Source organism: Passer montanus, unplaced genomic scaffold, assembly GCF_014805655.1.
Source record: "Passer montanus isolate IOZ18808 unplaced genomic scaffold, ASM1480565v1 scaffold120, whole genome shotgun sequence".
NCBI lineage: Eukaryota > Metazoa > Chordata > Aves > Passeriformes > Passeridae > Passer > Passer montanus.
Genome location: NW_024358723.1, coordinates 1,359,839 through 1,371,890, shown reverse-complemented (window position 1 = coordinate 1,371,890; position 12,052 = coordinate 1,359,839). Strand labels below are relative to the sequence as shown.

The following is a 12,052-nucleotide window of genomic DNA, read 5'->3' as shown; positions in this document are numbered from 1 at the left end:
CAGCCGGCCATGCGGCGGGACGGCGGGCGGCTGCTGCTGCGGCTGATGGCGGCGGCCGGGCCGCGGGCCGTGCTGCGCCTGCTGCTGCAGGAGCGGCTGCTGCGGCACCGCAGCGCCCGGCTCCGCGAGGAGCTGCTCAACACGTGCATCGCCGCGCTGCTCGCCTTCCCCGCCGCCCAGCTGGACCTGCCGCAGCTGGCGGCCGCGCTGGCGCCGGCGCTGCTGGACGCCAAGCGCAGGGTCCGGCACGCTGCCATGGAGGCGCTGGAAAAATGTAGGTCAGGCTGGAATAAGGAGTTTGGGTGTAATCACCTACTGACCACGTCGGCAGCTGAAAGGGGAGGAACTTCTGGAAAATTGTCCAGCTTCTTTTTCCTTTGCCAGTGGTTCTGTGATGTGTTCGATGGGGCTGAGCCAGGGCTCTTTGGGACAAACCTGCTGGCTGCCAAGTGCCTGGGTGGCTCTTGCTCCCTGGGCTGATCCAGCCAGGAAAAATGTAGGTCAGGCTGGAATAAGGATTTTGGGTATAATCACCTACACGTCGGCAGCTGGAAAGGGGAGGAACCTCTGGAAAACTGTCCAGCTTCTTTTTGCTTTGCCAGTGGTTCTGTGACGTGTTTTGGATCCCACATGTGGGGGTGTATCTCTGTGAGGTGTTTTTTCTGTGTGTTATGGGTTATGTTTTTTAAAGTGGACACATCTGATTTATCCTCACTGGATGTCCTGTGAGGGGGCTGAAGCAAACAGCTCCTCAGGAAACGCGAGGCTGTGCAGAGCAGACTCCTCAGTGCCACATTTGCGCACTCAGATTTTAATTCTCAGTTGCTTGGTAACTTGTTGCTGGGCTGGATGAGGTCATGGGCAGGGAGGGCTGCTCTGCAGCCTGCCTCTGGGGCAGGCTCTTAACCAAATAAACTCACTTCATGTTTCTGGGCTGTCAAACCTTGCCTAGACTTGAATGCTCATCTCTTTCCTTGGTGCCTGTGTTACCTCCCCTGAGGCTCCTAAAGACATCTGTGTCTTCCTGAGCGGGTGAATCAGTTCCCTTGGGATATCTGCAAACAGGGTTGGGACAACAAGGTGTGCAGGAAACAACTCTGGAGCAAGAAGGGTTTCCTTTTTGAAACAGTTTTTCAGTATTAATTAATACAGCTTGTAAAAAAAAACCCAACAAAATCCAGTGCCAGTGTTCTATTGGGAGGTTGGGCCAAGCCCTGCTGGTTTTCTGCAGCTGTGAACAAAAAGCAAGTTAATACAGGCACCAACACCTGGCTGGGGCTTGGAAAGGAGGAACAGTCCTTGCCTGGGACAGCCCCTCTCCAAGGAAGTCAGGGAGGGGCTCTGGGGCTGGTCCTTTTCTGAGAGGAAGGAACCCTGTGTACCTATGCTTGTGTTTCTCTCTGACATGGGAGGAGATTCCAGCTCTGCAGAGAGGGAGAGAGAGCAAGGAGCTTATGGTTCTGTTTGGTTGGTGTGTGAAGTGCCTTTGGAGGTGGGGTAAATCACCAGTTCCTGGAATGCTTTGGGTGGGAAGGGACCTGAAACCCCACCCAGTGCCAGCCCTGCCATGGCAGGGACACCTCCCACTGTGCCAGGGTGTCCCAGTGTCCAGCCTGGCCTTGGGCACTGCCAGGGATCCAGGGGCAGCCACAGCTGCTCTGGCAATTCCAGCCCAGCCAGCAATTCCCAGTTCCCAGTCTCCCACCCATCCCTGCCCTCGGGCAGTGGGAACCCGACTGGGCACAGGATGAATTGGAGTCCAGTCCCAGTTACTGTAAAGGAAACTTAAAACACCAGGGTGGTTTAATGGTGGAATTTACCTGGCTCTGTAGTTGACACCTTTGCTGCTCCTTCCTCACGTGCTGATCCTTTGTCTCACCACATCTGGCTGAAGCCCTCTGGGGCAGGGGACACTGTCCTGTGATGCTGCTGACCAGGGGGGACAGCTGGGGCTGGGCCAGGGCAGCTCAGGCTGGAGATCAGCAAAGGCTCTTCCCCAGAGGGCGGAATCAGCACTGGAACAGCTCCCCAGGAATGGGCACAGCCCCGAGGCTGCCAGAGCTCCAGGAGCTGCCAGGGATGCCCAGGGTGGGATTGGTGGGGGTCTGGGATGATCCCTGTGGGTCCCCCCAGCTCAGGACATGCCATGGGTCTGTCTTGGGTGCAGGAAGGTGAGTTGTGTTTTCAGTCTGGGAATGCAAACGTGGCTGGTGTTCCCTGGGCTGAGGACATTCCAGGGGCTGTGTGTCAAGCTCCTGTCCCTGGGCCCTCAGCAGTCAGCATCTGTGTGGGGAGTTAGCCCTGCAGCTGCCCTTAGCTCCCTCAGTAAGGAAAATGCAATTATCATGCATAAATCTCAGGCAGTCGACTGGTTTCTGGACATGTCAAATATTAATTATTAATTCAGACATTCCTTTGAAATGAATTTGCTTAAAAATTAACTTTTGGAGTCATTCTGTGGCTGAAAGGATGCATGGAAGCAGCTTAATGTTTAAAGCTGTTTCCCTGGCAGTATTTTTGGGGTCATGTTACAGGATGGCTGTCCAAGGCTGTGTCTAGACTTTCCTAATCAGATAAGGTGTGAGTAAAACATGTGTAAGTTAATGTGTACTGAAAAGGAAAGGTAGATAAGGCACATGGACCTCAGGGGTTTGTCTGGCAGCCTCTGCAGAGCTGGGTTCTGCATCCCTGGAGGTGTTCGGGTGTTCCAGGCAGCTTGGAATATTGAATATTGAATATTGCAGGGTGCAAGTTACCCCTGGGACACACAGACCCTGCAGGCCCCTCCCTGCTGCTGAAGGTACCTCTGGGTGCCCACAGGGTCCTTTTGGGGGAAGGAGGAACATTTGAACACTTCACTGGGCATTCAAGGCCTTTCACAAAGTCCATGTGAACTCTGGGATCTCCCCTCACTTGGTGTGGAAATCTTCTCATTTCCATATTGATCTGATAACTGGAGAAACTGATAGCTGGGCCTTGTGGAGTGTTCAGATGACCTGGGAAATGGAAATCTGATTATGGAACAAAACCTCTTTGTTTTCCAAGGGTCAGAGGGGCACAGAGGGTGAGCAGTGTGTGGGACAAAGGTGTCCCTTCCTTGGGTGTCCCTCTGGGATCTGAGCCCTGCTTTTTCTGGGGCTGGGAGAGGATTTGGGGGAGATGTTGTTGTGTCTTTGTGTGCTGTTGGTCTCTTTCTGGGACAGCACTGCTGATGCTGCTGGTGTTGGATCAGCAGCACCTTTGGTGGCACAGCTGCACAGGGAAGGGATGCAGGGAGGGAATGTTTGCTGGGATTCCAGCTTGGACACGGGGGCTTGGAGCAGTGGATGGGATGGGATGGGATGATGGGATGGGATAATGGGGTGGGATGGGATGGGATTTGAGGTCCCTTTCCACCCAAACCATTCCAGGATTCCATCATGGGTCACTCTCATGGGCTGTGCTTTGATAACCAAGTTACCAGTTCCTGTGGTGGATGGATTCAGGTATTTTCCAGCATTTGTGGAATTTAAAGGAATCTGAACCCTTTTGAGAAATCCCTTTGCTGGGATTTGTTATCCCAGGGAAGCATCTGGCAGCTGTGGGTTTGCTGTATTTCCCACCTGCTCCAAGCCTGTGTTCAGTGAATTTGCAATGCTGTAATTATAATTTGGGTACAGGAAGCAGAGTTTTCACTCCTGGAGCTGGGATGGGCACGGCTGAGAGAAGCTGTACAGTCATGGCACTGTTGGAATTTACTCCTTCTGCATATGTGGCTTTGTCTGTATGGGAAAATGGAAAGAAAGTTTATCCTGTACCAGCTCCTAAGCAGAAAATTCCCTCTCTCCCAGCTGAAACCAGGCTGGGGTGGTTTGTACAAGGAATATTTCATTATGGACTGAAGGATCTGTGGCTGGAATGATGTTTGGTGATTGCAGGAGTGGGAATGCCAAGGTCTCATATCTTTTATCCCAACTTGTTATAACCTGGAATAAACCACTTCAGCATTTTCCTGCTCTTCTCTTCCTCCTGTGTCCCTCAGAAGGGAGAGGAGAATAAATACGGCTTGGGAATGATTTAAATCACTCATTTTGGTAATTAAATCAGAATCTATTTAAAGCATGACATTTTCTTTGTTAAAAATTAGTGTTATTGAGATTTTCTCCCTACCTGTAGCCAGTTCTCAGTAAAAGCTGCTGGTGTTGCCAGGTACAGTTTTTGACTAGGGTGAGTGGTTTGCAAAGATCTGGAGTGTGTGGTTGTTCCATTCTGGGATTTTGGGGTTCTGTTGTGTATTTAAACACTTCCCATCTAAACCACATAATTCAAATGGTCAATGTTTAATTTTTAAAATTTAATTCTTAAAATAGTTCAGTTCTTTATCAGTGTGTTTTGTTGGGGTTTTATTTCCCTTTCAGTGTGAGTAGTTTTAACCTGTATTTTAGTAAGATCTGCAAAACAGCTAAAATGCTTTCTAATGCTTAAAATGTTTGAATATTGGGTAGGTGGGAAAGCAAAGCTTGTGTGGAAGTGTTGGTGACTGTGCTGTCATTTCACACAGCTGGTTTTGCTTCTCCCTGCAGCTGGCTGCAGCCAGTGAGTTCCTGCACCCCGCGAGGCTGCGGCCCTCGCAGGGCATCCCAGGCAGGGATGAGCTGCTTTGCAGCAGGAGCAGAGCTTCCAGGACTTTGTTCCAGCCCGCTGTGCAGCTGAACTCTGAGCACTCTGCCCTTGGTGCTGGTGAGTGGGGCCACAGGGACTGCTGCAGCTGCCAAGGCAGGGCAGATTTTAGTGTTTCAGCGTGGGAAGTGAATTTGTATACAAGCCCATCAGAGTATGGGGAAGAGATGTGTTGTCCCAGCAGGGAGCAAAGGTAGAAGTGGGTTTTTGATGGAAACCACAACTCCTGCCACTCTGAAGTTATCTTAGAAAACCCATTTAGATAGATCAATGGCCTCTTGAACAGAAAAAATTGAATGCTCTCAAAAAATCAGTAAGTGAACAACTACAAAAAGGCCACATCAAACCTACAAACAGTCCCTAGAATTCCCCAGCTTTTGTCATTCAGAGAAGACTTCGGATTCCTAAAGATTGCTCCATGACTGGAGAAGATCAATGAAATCATAGAGGACGTGGGGCATTTGCAAGCTGGACTTGCTTCTCTTGGAGTGATTCCCAGAGGCTGGCCTCTTGTTGGCTGGCACATTTCAGAAGGATCTGCACAGCCTGGGCAAGACCAGACCTGAGGGATTGTGTCCCGTGGCCCTGGGCTCTGTCCTTGTCCCCTCTGGGGAGTCCTGGCCTTGCCAAGTTTGCTCCCGTGGGTTTGAAGGTGTTTGCTGCCCTTCACTGTCACACAATCAAAGAGGGGACTGTTCCGGGGGTTCTTTTGCCCCCCTGCATTCCCAGCTGGAGCAGTGCCCTGGAAGAGCAGCCAGTCCTTTTCCCTTTTCCCTCTGAGCTGCTTTTTGGGGTTGCTTAGAGACTCTGGAATGAAGTACTGGGAGTGTGTTTCCCACCCAGAGCTGCACACAGTCTGCATTCCATGTGAAATATTACTGGATATTCTCTGTTGGGCACCGTCTGTGAATATTGATTTGGTTCTTTGTGTTCTCTGTTGCAAGGTGCTCTGGGCTCTCACCAGCCCCAGATTTCAGGGAAGTGTGGGACACTTGGATGCCCACGTGGGAGGAGTGGCAGTGTGGGCTCTGATTTGCAGTTTTTGGGACTGAATAACTGTCAGCAGGACAAAGGTAGGTGGCTTCTGCCAGTGGCCTAAGGCAGGCCATGTCACTTTGGGGTTGTCTCTTTGTTCCTTTGCTTCCCCAATAAATTGAAACTGTCACTGAAAGGTTGTTCAGGCCCGTCCAGATGGCTCCTCCTTCTTGTGAGAGTTAATTAGTGGCTGTTAATTCACAGCCCCACCTTTGATCTCTGACTGTCAGGGTGTCAGAGAAAAGGAGCTGCTGTGGGAGGATCACAGCAGTGTTTGATCTACTTGCACCACTCTCTGTTTTAAATACAGCTCTCCAAAACATGCCTGAGAAATCATAACTCATGTGTGGAGGGGAATGCAGTTTGCAGAATGAACTTGGTTGATTTGTCTCCTTGCTTGGGCAAAACCTTCAGGCTCTGACTGCCTCATGGGGCATTATTTCATGGGAAATTAATAATTTCTCATGATAGATTATTTCATTGGAAATATTGAAATCATAATGATAATATTGAAATAATAGGAAATAATAATGTGAAATAATGATATGAAATAATAATTATAAATAATGATTGATTGTTTCATTGGAAATTATTTTTATGGTGCATTATTTCACTGTAAATCATTCTTATGGTGTATTATTTAATGATAAATTCTTATTACAAGACCCAGTTACCACAAGCACTGATCTCTTTTCCTTTGCTCAGTTTGTTCCAGCCTCAGCTTTTCCAGCAAGACCCAGAGAAGTTTTTGCACTCAGGCAGAGCCCAGCATGTCCTTCCAAGGTCCCAGTGGCAGCCAGGGCACCTTCATCCTGCCCTCCTTCCCCCTGTCGTCCCCCAGGAACAGCCCCAAGCACCTCTCTGCTCCTGCTGCCTCTGCAGGGCAGTCCCAGGAGGATCCCAGGGGCCTCTCCAGCTCCTGGCCCCTCAAAAGCTTCCAGGGGCTGCCTAAGCCTGGGTGCCAGAAGCAGCTCAGCCAAAAGCCAGGAGACAACACAGGTGGGAATGGTCTCAATGTGATAAAAAGGGATTTGGGGTTGTATTTTGAGAGATCTTTCCGTGGTCAGAAAATCCACAGTGGCAGGTGAGAGGGAATTGGGCAGTGCCTCAGGTGCAGTTAGGAATGGGAGGGATTTATTGATTTATTCTCTTACTTATTTATGGTTTCACTGCTCACATCCCTGCAGGCTTCTCTACAAAAGTGGAGCCTTTGGATTTGTCATAAAGCAAAATATCTCTGCTTTTCTTAATGCCTCGGGGCAAGGGCTGTCGTCAACTCCAATAAACCCCAGAATGGAGCACTTGTAGGGACAGTCAGTACAGAAGTAGCTGGTACTGTTCAAGCCCCAGTTAATCCATGTGCAAGAGAAGGGTCACTCAGTGCATTTTGCCTTTTTGCCTCTTCATTTGAATCATGGAATCCCAGAATGGTTTGGGTTGGAAGAGATCTTAAAACTCATCCAGTTCCAACCCCCTGGGTAAAAATACCTGTACTCTCTGTTTAGGTTAAAGTGCTTCCTAATCACTCAGGAGGTTTCTGGGACAAAGGAACAATTTCCACACAGAATTTTGCACTGATTAAAGAAATCTGTTCGAAATTTCATCTTCACTGAGACCCATATTTTTGTGCATATATAGAAAATTTCCAACTGATTGCTTTGGGAATTTCCTGCCCCTGGAATGTGATTCTGCCTTGTAGATGTATTTATTGCTTTCTTATTGTATTTTTTATTTGTTATTGTATTTATCACTTACCACATGTTTTCCATATGCATTTTGGTTTTCTCTGGTTCTTTGGAGTACCTTTGTTGTTACAGCACCTTCCATGGAAGTTTGGGGATGAGTGTTTTTCTCTTAATGAAAAAAGTTAATTACTTTTTCAAGGGACTAAGGGCATGTGCATGGACTTTGGTGCTCCTTGTGTCTCCCTTCCAGCTGAGGATATTTTGATTCTATGTTGGTGTGCACATGCATGAAACACTCATTTATATTTTCCTAAAGGAAGGAGACACTAAAAGCAGAATAAACTGATACCTGAGCCTGCAGAGGTGTGTTTTTAACAGAATGAACTGCCATGGAATGGCAAGAAGGACTTTTATAGACACAGAAGTGAGAGGTGAAGTTTGTCCTGGCGCTGTCCCTGACAGTCCCTGTGTGTTCCAGGGGACAGCCCGCTGGAGCAGCATTCCCTGCAGCTGGAGAAGCCCCCCCTGCAGCTGGAGAAGCCCCCCCTGCAGCTGAGGGCTGCCCTGGGCAGGGCCCAGGGGCTGCGGGGGGCCCGGCCCGTGCCCCCCATCCCGCGCCTGCCCAGCCCCCGGGAGCCCCCTGGCAGCAGGGAGGGCACAGGGCTGGCAGCAGGGCTGGCAGAGCTGCACCTGGAGCCTGAGGAGCTGGACCAAGAAGAGGTGGGTGAAATGGGAGAGGTGCACTTTGGTCAGTGCTCCCTGTCCCTGGAAGCACTCAGGGCTTGGACAGCCTGGGCTGGTGGAGGTGTCCCTGCCCCTGGGACAAGGTGAGCTTCAAGGTTCCTTCCACCCCACACCAGTCTGGGATTCTGTGACTTGCTGGCTTTGCCTTTCTGTCTGTACCTTCCATCCCACTGAAAGGAACCTGAGGAGGAATTTCTAACATGAAAAATATTCAGCAAAAAGAGGGGAGAATGCTGCAGCATTAAACTCTAATAATTACAGATTTTCCTGCTCATTTCAGAAGGATCTCTGCTTGGTGGGCACTGATTGCATGATTTAGAGAAGGTTTAGGTGGGATATTGGCAAGGAATTCCTGGCTGGGAGGGTCTGGGATGAATTGCCAGAGCAGCTGTGGCTGCCCTGGATCCCTGGCAGTGCCCAAGGCCAGGCTGGACACTGGGGCTGGAGCAGCCTGGGACAGTGGGAGGTGTCCCTGCCATGGCAGGGCTGGAATGGATGATCCTTAAGGCCCTTTCCAAGCTGTTCCGTGGTTCTGCTTTTAGGATGTGCAGATTTGCTGGGAAAAGCCTGAGGTCCCACTGTGCTGGCAGCCATCAGACCCCTCCTTAACCCATTGAAAGGCACAGAGCAGTTGGTGTGTTCTGGCAGGAACCTGTCCCTGTGCTCTGCAGAGGAGACTGGGCTACAGCCCTGCTGTGGGGCTGTGTTTGCTCACAGGATGATTGTTCTTGTGAAATGAAACAGGCAGCACTGACAGAACCAGAGGGCACAGCCTTAAGCTGCACCAAGGGAAATTTAGGTTGGATATTAGCAAAAAGTTCTTTGTCTTTTCTAAGGAAAAAGTGGTCCAGTAGTGGAATTGCCTGCCCAGGAAGGTGGTTTTAAACCATCCCTGGGTGTATGTAAAAACAGCCTGCACGTGGCACTGGGGGCCAGGGTTGGGTTGAGCTGTTGGGGCTGGGTTGGACTCAGTAATCTTGTAGGTCTCTTCCAACCTGGTCATTCTGGGAATTCTGTGTCCCTGACACATTACCCCTCTCCTGGTTTCACACAGAATTCACAGAATCACTTGTAGGTCTCTTCCAGCCCAGTGATTCTGTGTGAAACCAGGAGAGGGATCATTACAATCCCCCAAAAAACGTGTGAGTGGTGATCACACTGCCCAGCAGAGCCTTGAGCACGCCAGGGACTGGGCTGAACTCTCAGAAACAGACTTTATTTAGCTGAAAACCCTTTTCCCCTCTGCACTGAGTGCCCCTGTTGTTTTTCCCCACTATCCAGATGCAGAATTCCCTGAATTCATTTTTATTTAGCTGAAAACCCTTTTCCCTCTGCAGTGAGTGCCCCCTGTTGTTTTTCCCCCCTGTCCAGATGCAGAATTCCCTGAGGTCATTTGTATTTAGCTGAAAACCCTTTTCCCTCTGCAGTGAGTGTCCCCTGTTGTTTTTCACCCCTGTCCAGATGCAGAATTCCCTGAAATCATTTTTATTTAGCTGAAAACCCTTTTCCCTCTGCACTGAGTGCCCCCTGTTGTTTTTTATCCCTGTCCAGATGCAGAATTCCCTGAGGTCCCTGCGGAGCAGCGCAGCCAAGAAGAGGGCAAAGCTGAGCAGCAGCATGGCAGAGCTGGAGAGCCCCGACTCGGCGGTGAAACTGGAATTTCCCGGGGACTGCCCCTCCCTGGGCTCCTCTCCCGGGGCTGCCTCCACTGGAGAGAGTGGCATTTCCAGCCAGGAGTCCCTGGGCTCCCCCGTGGCCTCGCTGCCCCCCAGGAGGAGAGTGATGTGAGTGTCACTGGGTGTCACCTCAGCCTGGACCCTCCACAGCCTTGGTTAAATCATGATATAGGATTGCCGTGCTTAATAGCCTGATTTTTCTGTGTGGATTATGTTCCTCTCTAAAATGACAAGAGCTGCCTTATGGCATTATTCTATTTTTTTCTGGCTTCCAACGTGAAGCTGCAGTAGGCCAGGGCAGGGGGCAGTGCCAGAAACATTAATATTTGATAAGGACATTCCCTGGCACTGCAGGAACATGGCCAGAGCTGAACAGGGGAGTGAGAAGGACAAGAGTGAAGAGGAAGGATAAGGTTGGGTTATTACAGCCTGGAAATTGAATTGGCTTTGTTGAGAGGAAGAAGACAATGCAGATGTTTCTTATTGTGGATCAAGAGCTGGTTCCATTTATTCCTGAGAGATAATTGTGAATTTAAAATGCCTTGCCAGAGCTCTTCTAAATAGAAATTGGGTGGTGACAAGTGCTGCTTTGATTGTAAAAGGCAATAACCCAGCTGGTTATGAGCAGTATAAACTATTGTTTAATGGAATAAAAAGAGTTCTGAGGAATTCTGCAAATTTTCCAGTCCAAAATTCTCCTCTGCTCTCAGAGTCCATGATGAAGCTCTTTGTAACTCTGCTCTGAAGATATTTTTGTGTGTGCTAAAAGCACCTTTTATAGACTCCCAGAGGGTTTGGGTTGGAAGGGACCTGAAAAATCACCTAATTCCAGCCTTGCCATGAGCAGGGAACCTTCCATGTAACTGACATTGAACTGCATTCACTACAGAAGCAAAAGGGGGAATATAAAAAGCAAGAGGGTTTGAGGCAGAAGGAGCCTGCAGTGATTCACAAACAGAAGGTTTCCAGTTGTGCAGCTCAGAACTATTTTATATTCACCTCCCTTCCCCGTGTGCATTACTGCTGAATCACATTTTTAAAAGGAACCTTTAAAATGCCACACTGAAATGTGTGATGCCTCAGAAGTCAAGTGGAGCCCTGGGTGTGCTGGTTTGGGCTGGGCCAGGCTCTGTGAGGCAGTGCCACGTCCATTATGCAGTGCTTGGTGCCTCAGTGCATCCTCACCACTGCAGTTCTGAGGCAGCCAGGAGCACAGGGGACACCTGGCAGTCACCCCGGCCTGGGAGAAGTGACAGAGTCCCTGCCAGGTGCCACGGGAGCCTTGGAATGCTCACAAGGGAGCTGAGCTCAGGGGGTTTGTGAGCACTGGCACAAAGTGGCGTTGTCAGTTCCCAATCTGTGGCTGGGCACCAGGAGAGGGAGTTTGGGATGTTTGCTTTGGGAAAGGTTTGGTTTGTGTGCTGATAAACTGCCATGGCTGATGGGATGCAGGAATCAGGGACATTGCTGGAGCATGGGCCTTCCCTTGGAGCTCAGAAGAGTCTTTAGTTGTGGGTATTGCACTGGCTCTGGGTTCCATCATCTTTCATATCCAGAGAATCATTTGAAATTTAAAATAATTTAATTTATTCCAGTAGATAAGAACACTTTCCTGGTGAATGTCTCTGCTGGCCACTGAGCTGGGAGCAGCTCATCCCTGCTGTAGCAGGAGGGTTTGGTCACTCTGCTTGGCCAGGTTGGAACCAGCATCATCAATCCCCAGGCCAAACAATTCCTTACTTTATGGGTGTATCCTAAATTTAGTCCCTGTGTAAGGTTTCCTCATAAGGGTTTTCTTTGGGGTGTTCTTCATAATGGACCTGCTCATCAAATAATTCCCACTGAGTTCTGTTCCTGCTCAGTGTGAACATTTGTGGGAATACTGGAAATAGTTTTGCCATGGAGAAACTGAAATGTGTTGTTGTTTCTGGCTGGGCTTTGACCATTGTGGAGGATTGCACCTATAAAATGTGTTTATCTGAACAGGTCAGACACTTTTCCAGCACTTGGCAGCAAATCCCCTCCTGCAAAGCCATCTCCAGCAAGGCCCAGAGGCACAGAGGGGGCAGAGCACCCCCCCAGCACAGGTATGTCCTGCCAGTGCTCACCTGGGGGGCCAGAATGAGCCCACGTCCCTCTGCTCCTTACAGAGGGAGCTTGCAGCTGCTCTGGGGCCAAGCTGGGATTTCAGGCTGCTCAGGTGGGGAGCTCCAGGCTTGCAAGGAGCTCATTTCCTGTGGGAATTGAGGTGCA

At 49.8% G+C, this 12,052-nt stretch overlaps 1 protein-coding gene across 1 annotated transcript in view; it reads left to right on the top strand.

Annotated features, from left to right (window-relative positions):
* The window catches only part of TOGARAM1 (TOG array regulator of axonemal microtubules 1), a gene marked incomplete at its 5' end in the record, with an annotated part of 32,541 nt that overhangs the window by 995 nt on the left and 19,494 nt on the right, over positions 1-12,052 (top strand). The window contains 9 exons of the mRNA XM_039698115.1: positions 1-278; positions 2,168-2,171; positions 3,384-3,485; positions 4,563-4,719; positions 5,604-5,732; positions 6,400-6,693; positions 7,858-8,099; positions 9,675-9,907; positions 11,786-11,886. The exon at positions 1-278 is cut by the window's left edge and continues 7 nt beyond it. Coding sequence (XP_039554049.1) covers positions 1-278; positions 2,168-2,171; positions 3,384-3,485; positions 4,563-4,719; positions 5,604-5,732; positions 6,400-6,693; positions 7,858-8,099; positions 9,675-9,907; positions 11,786-11,886 — 1,540 coding nt within the window. The remainder of the gene's footprint in view (positions 279-2,167; positions 2,172-3,383; positions 3,486-4,562; positions 4,720-5,603; positions 5,733-6,399; positions 6,694-7,857; positions 8,100-9,674; positions 9,908-11,785; positions 11,887-12,052) is intronic.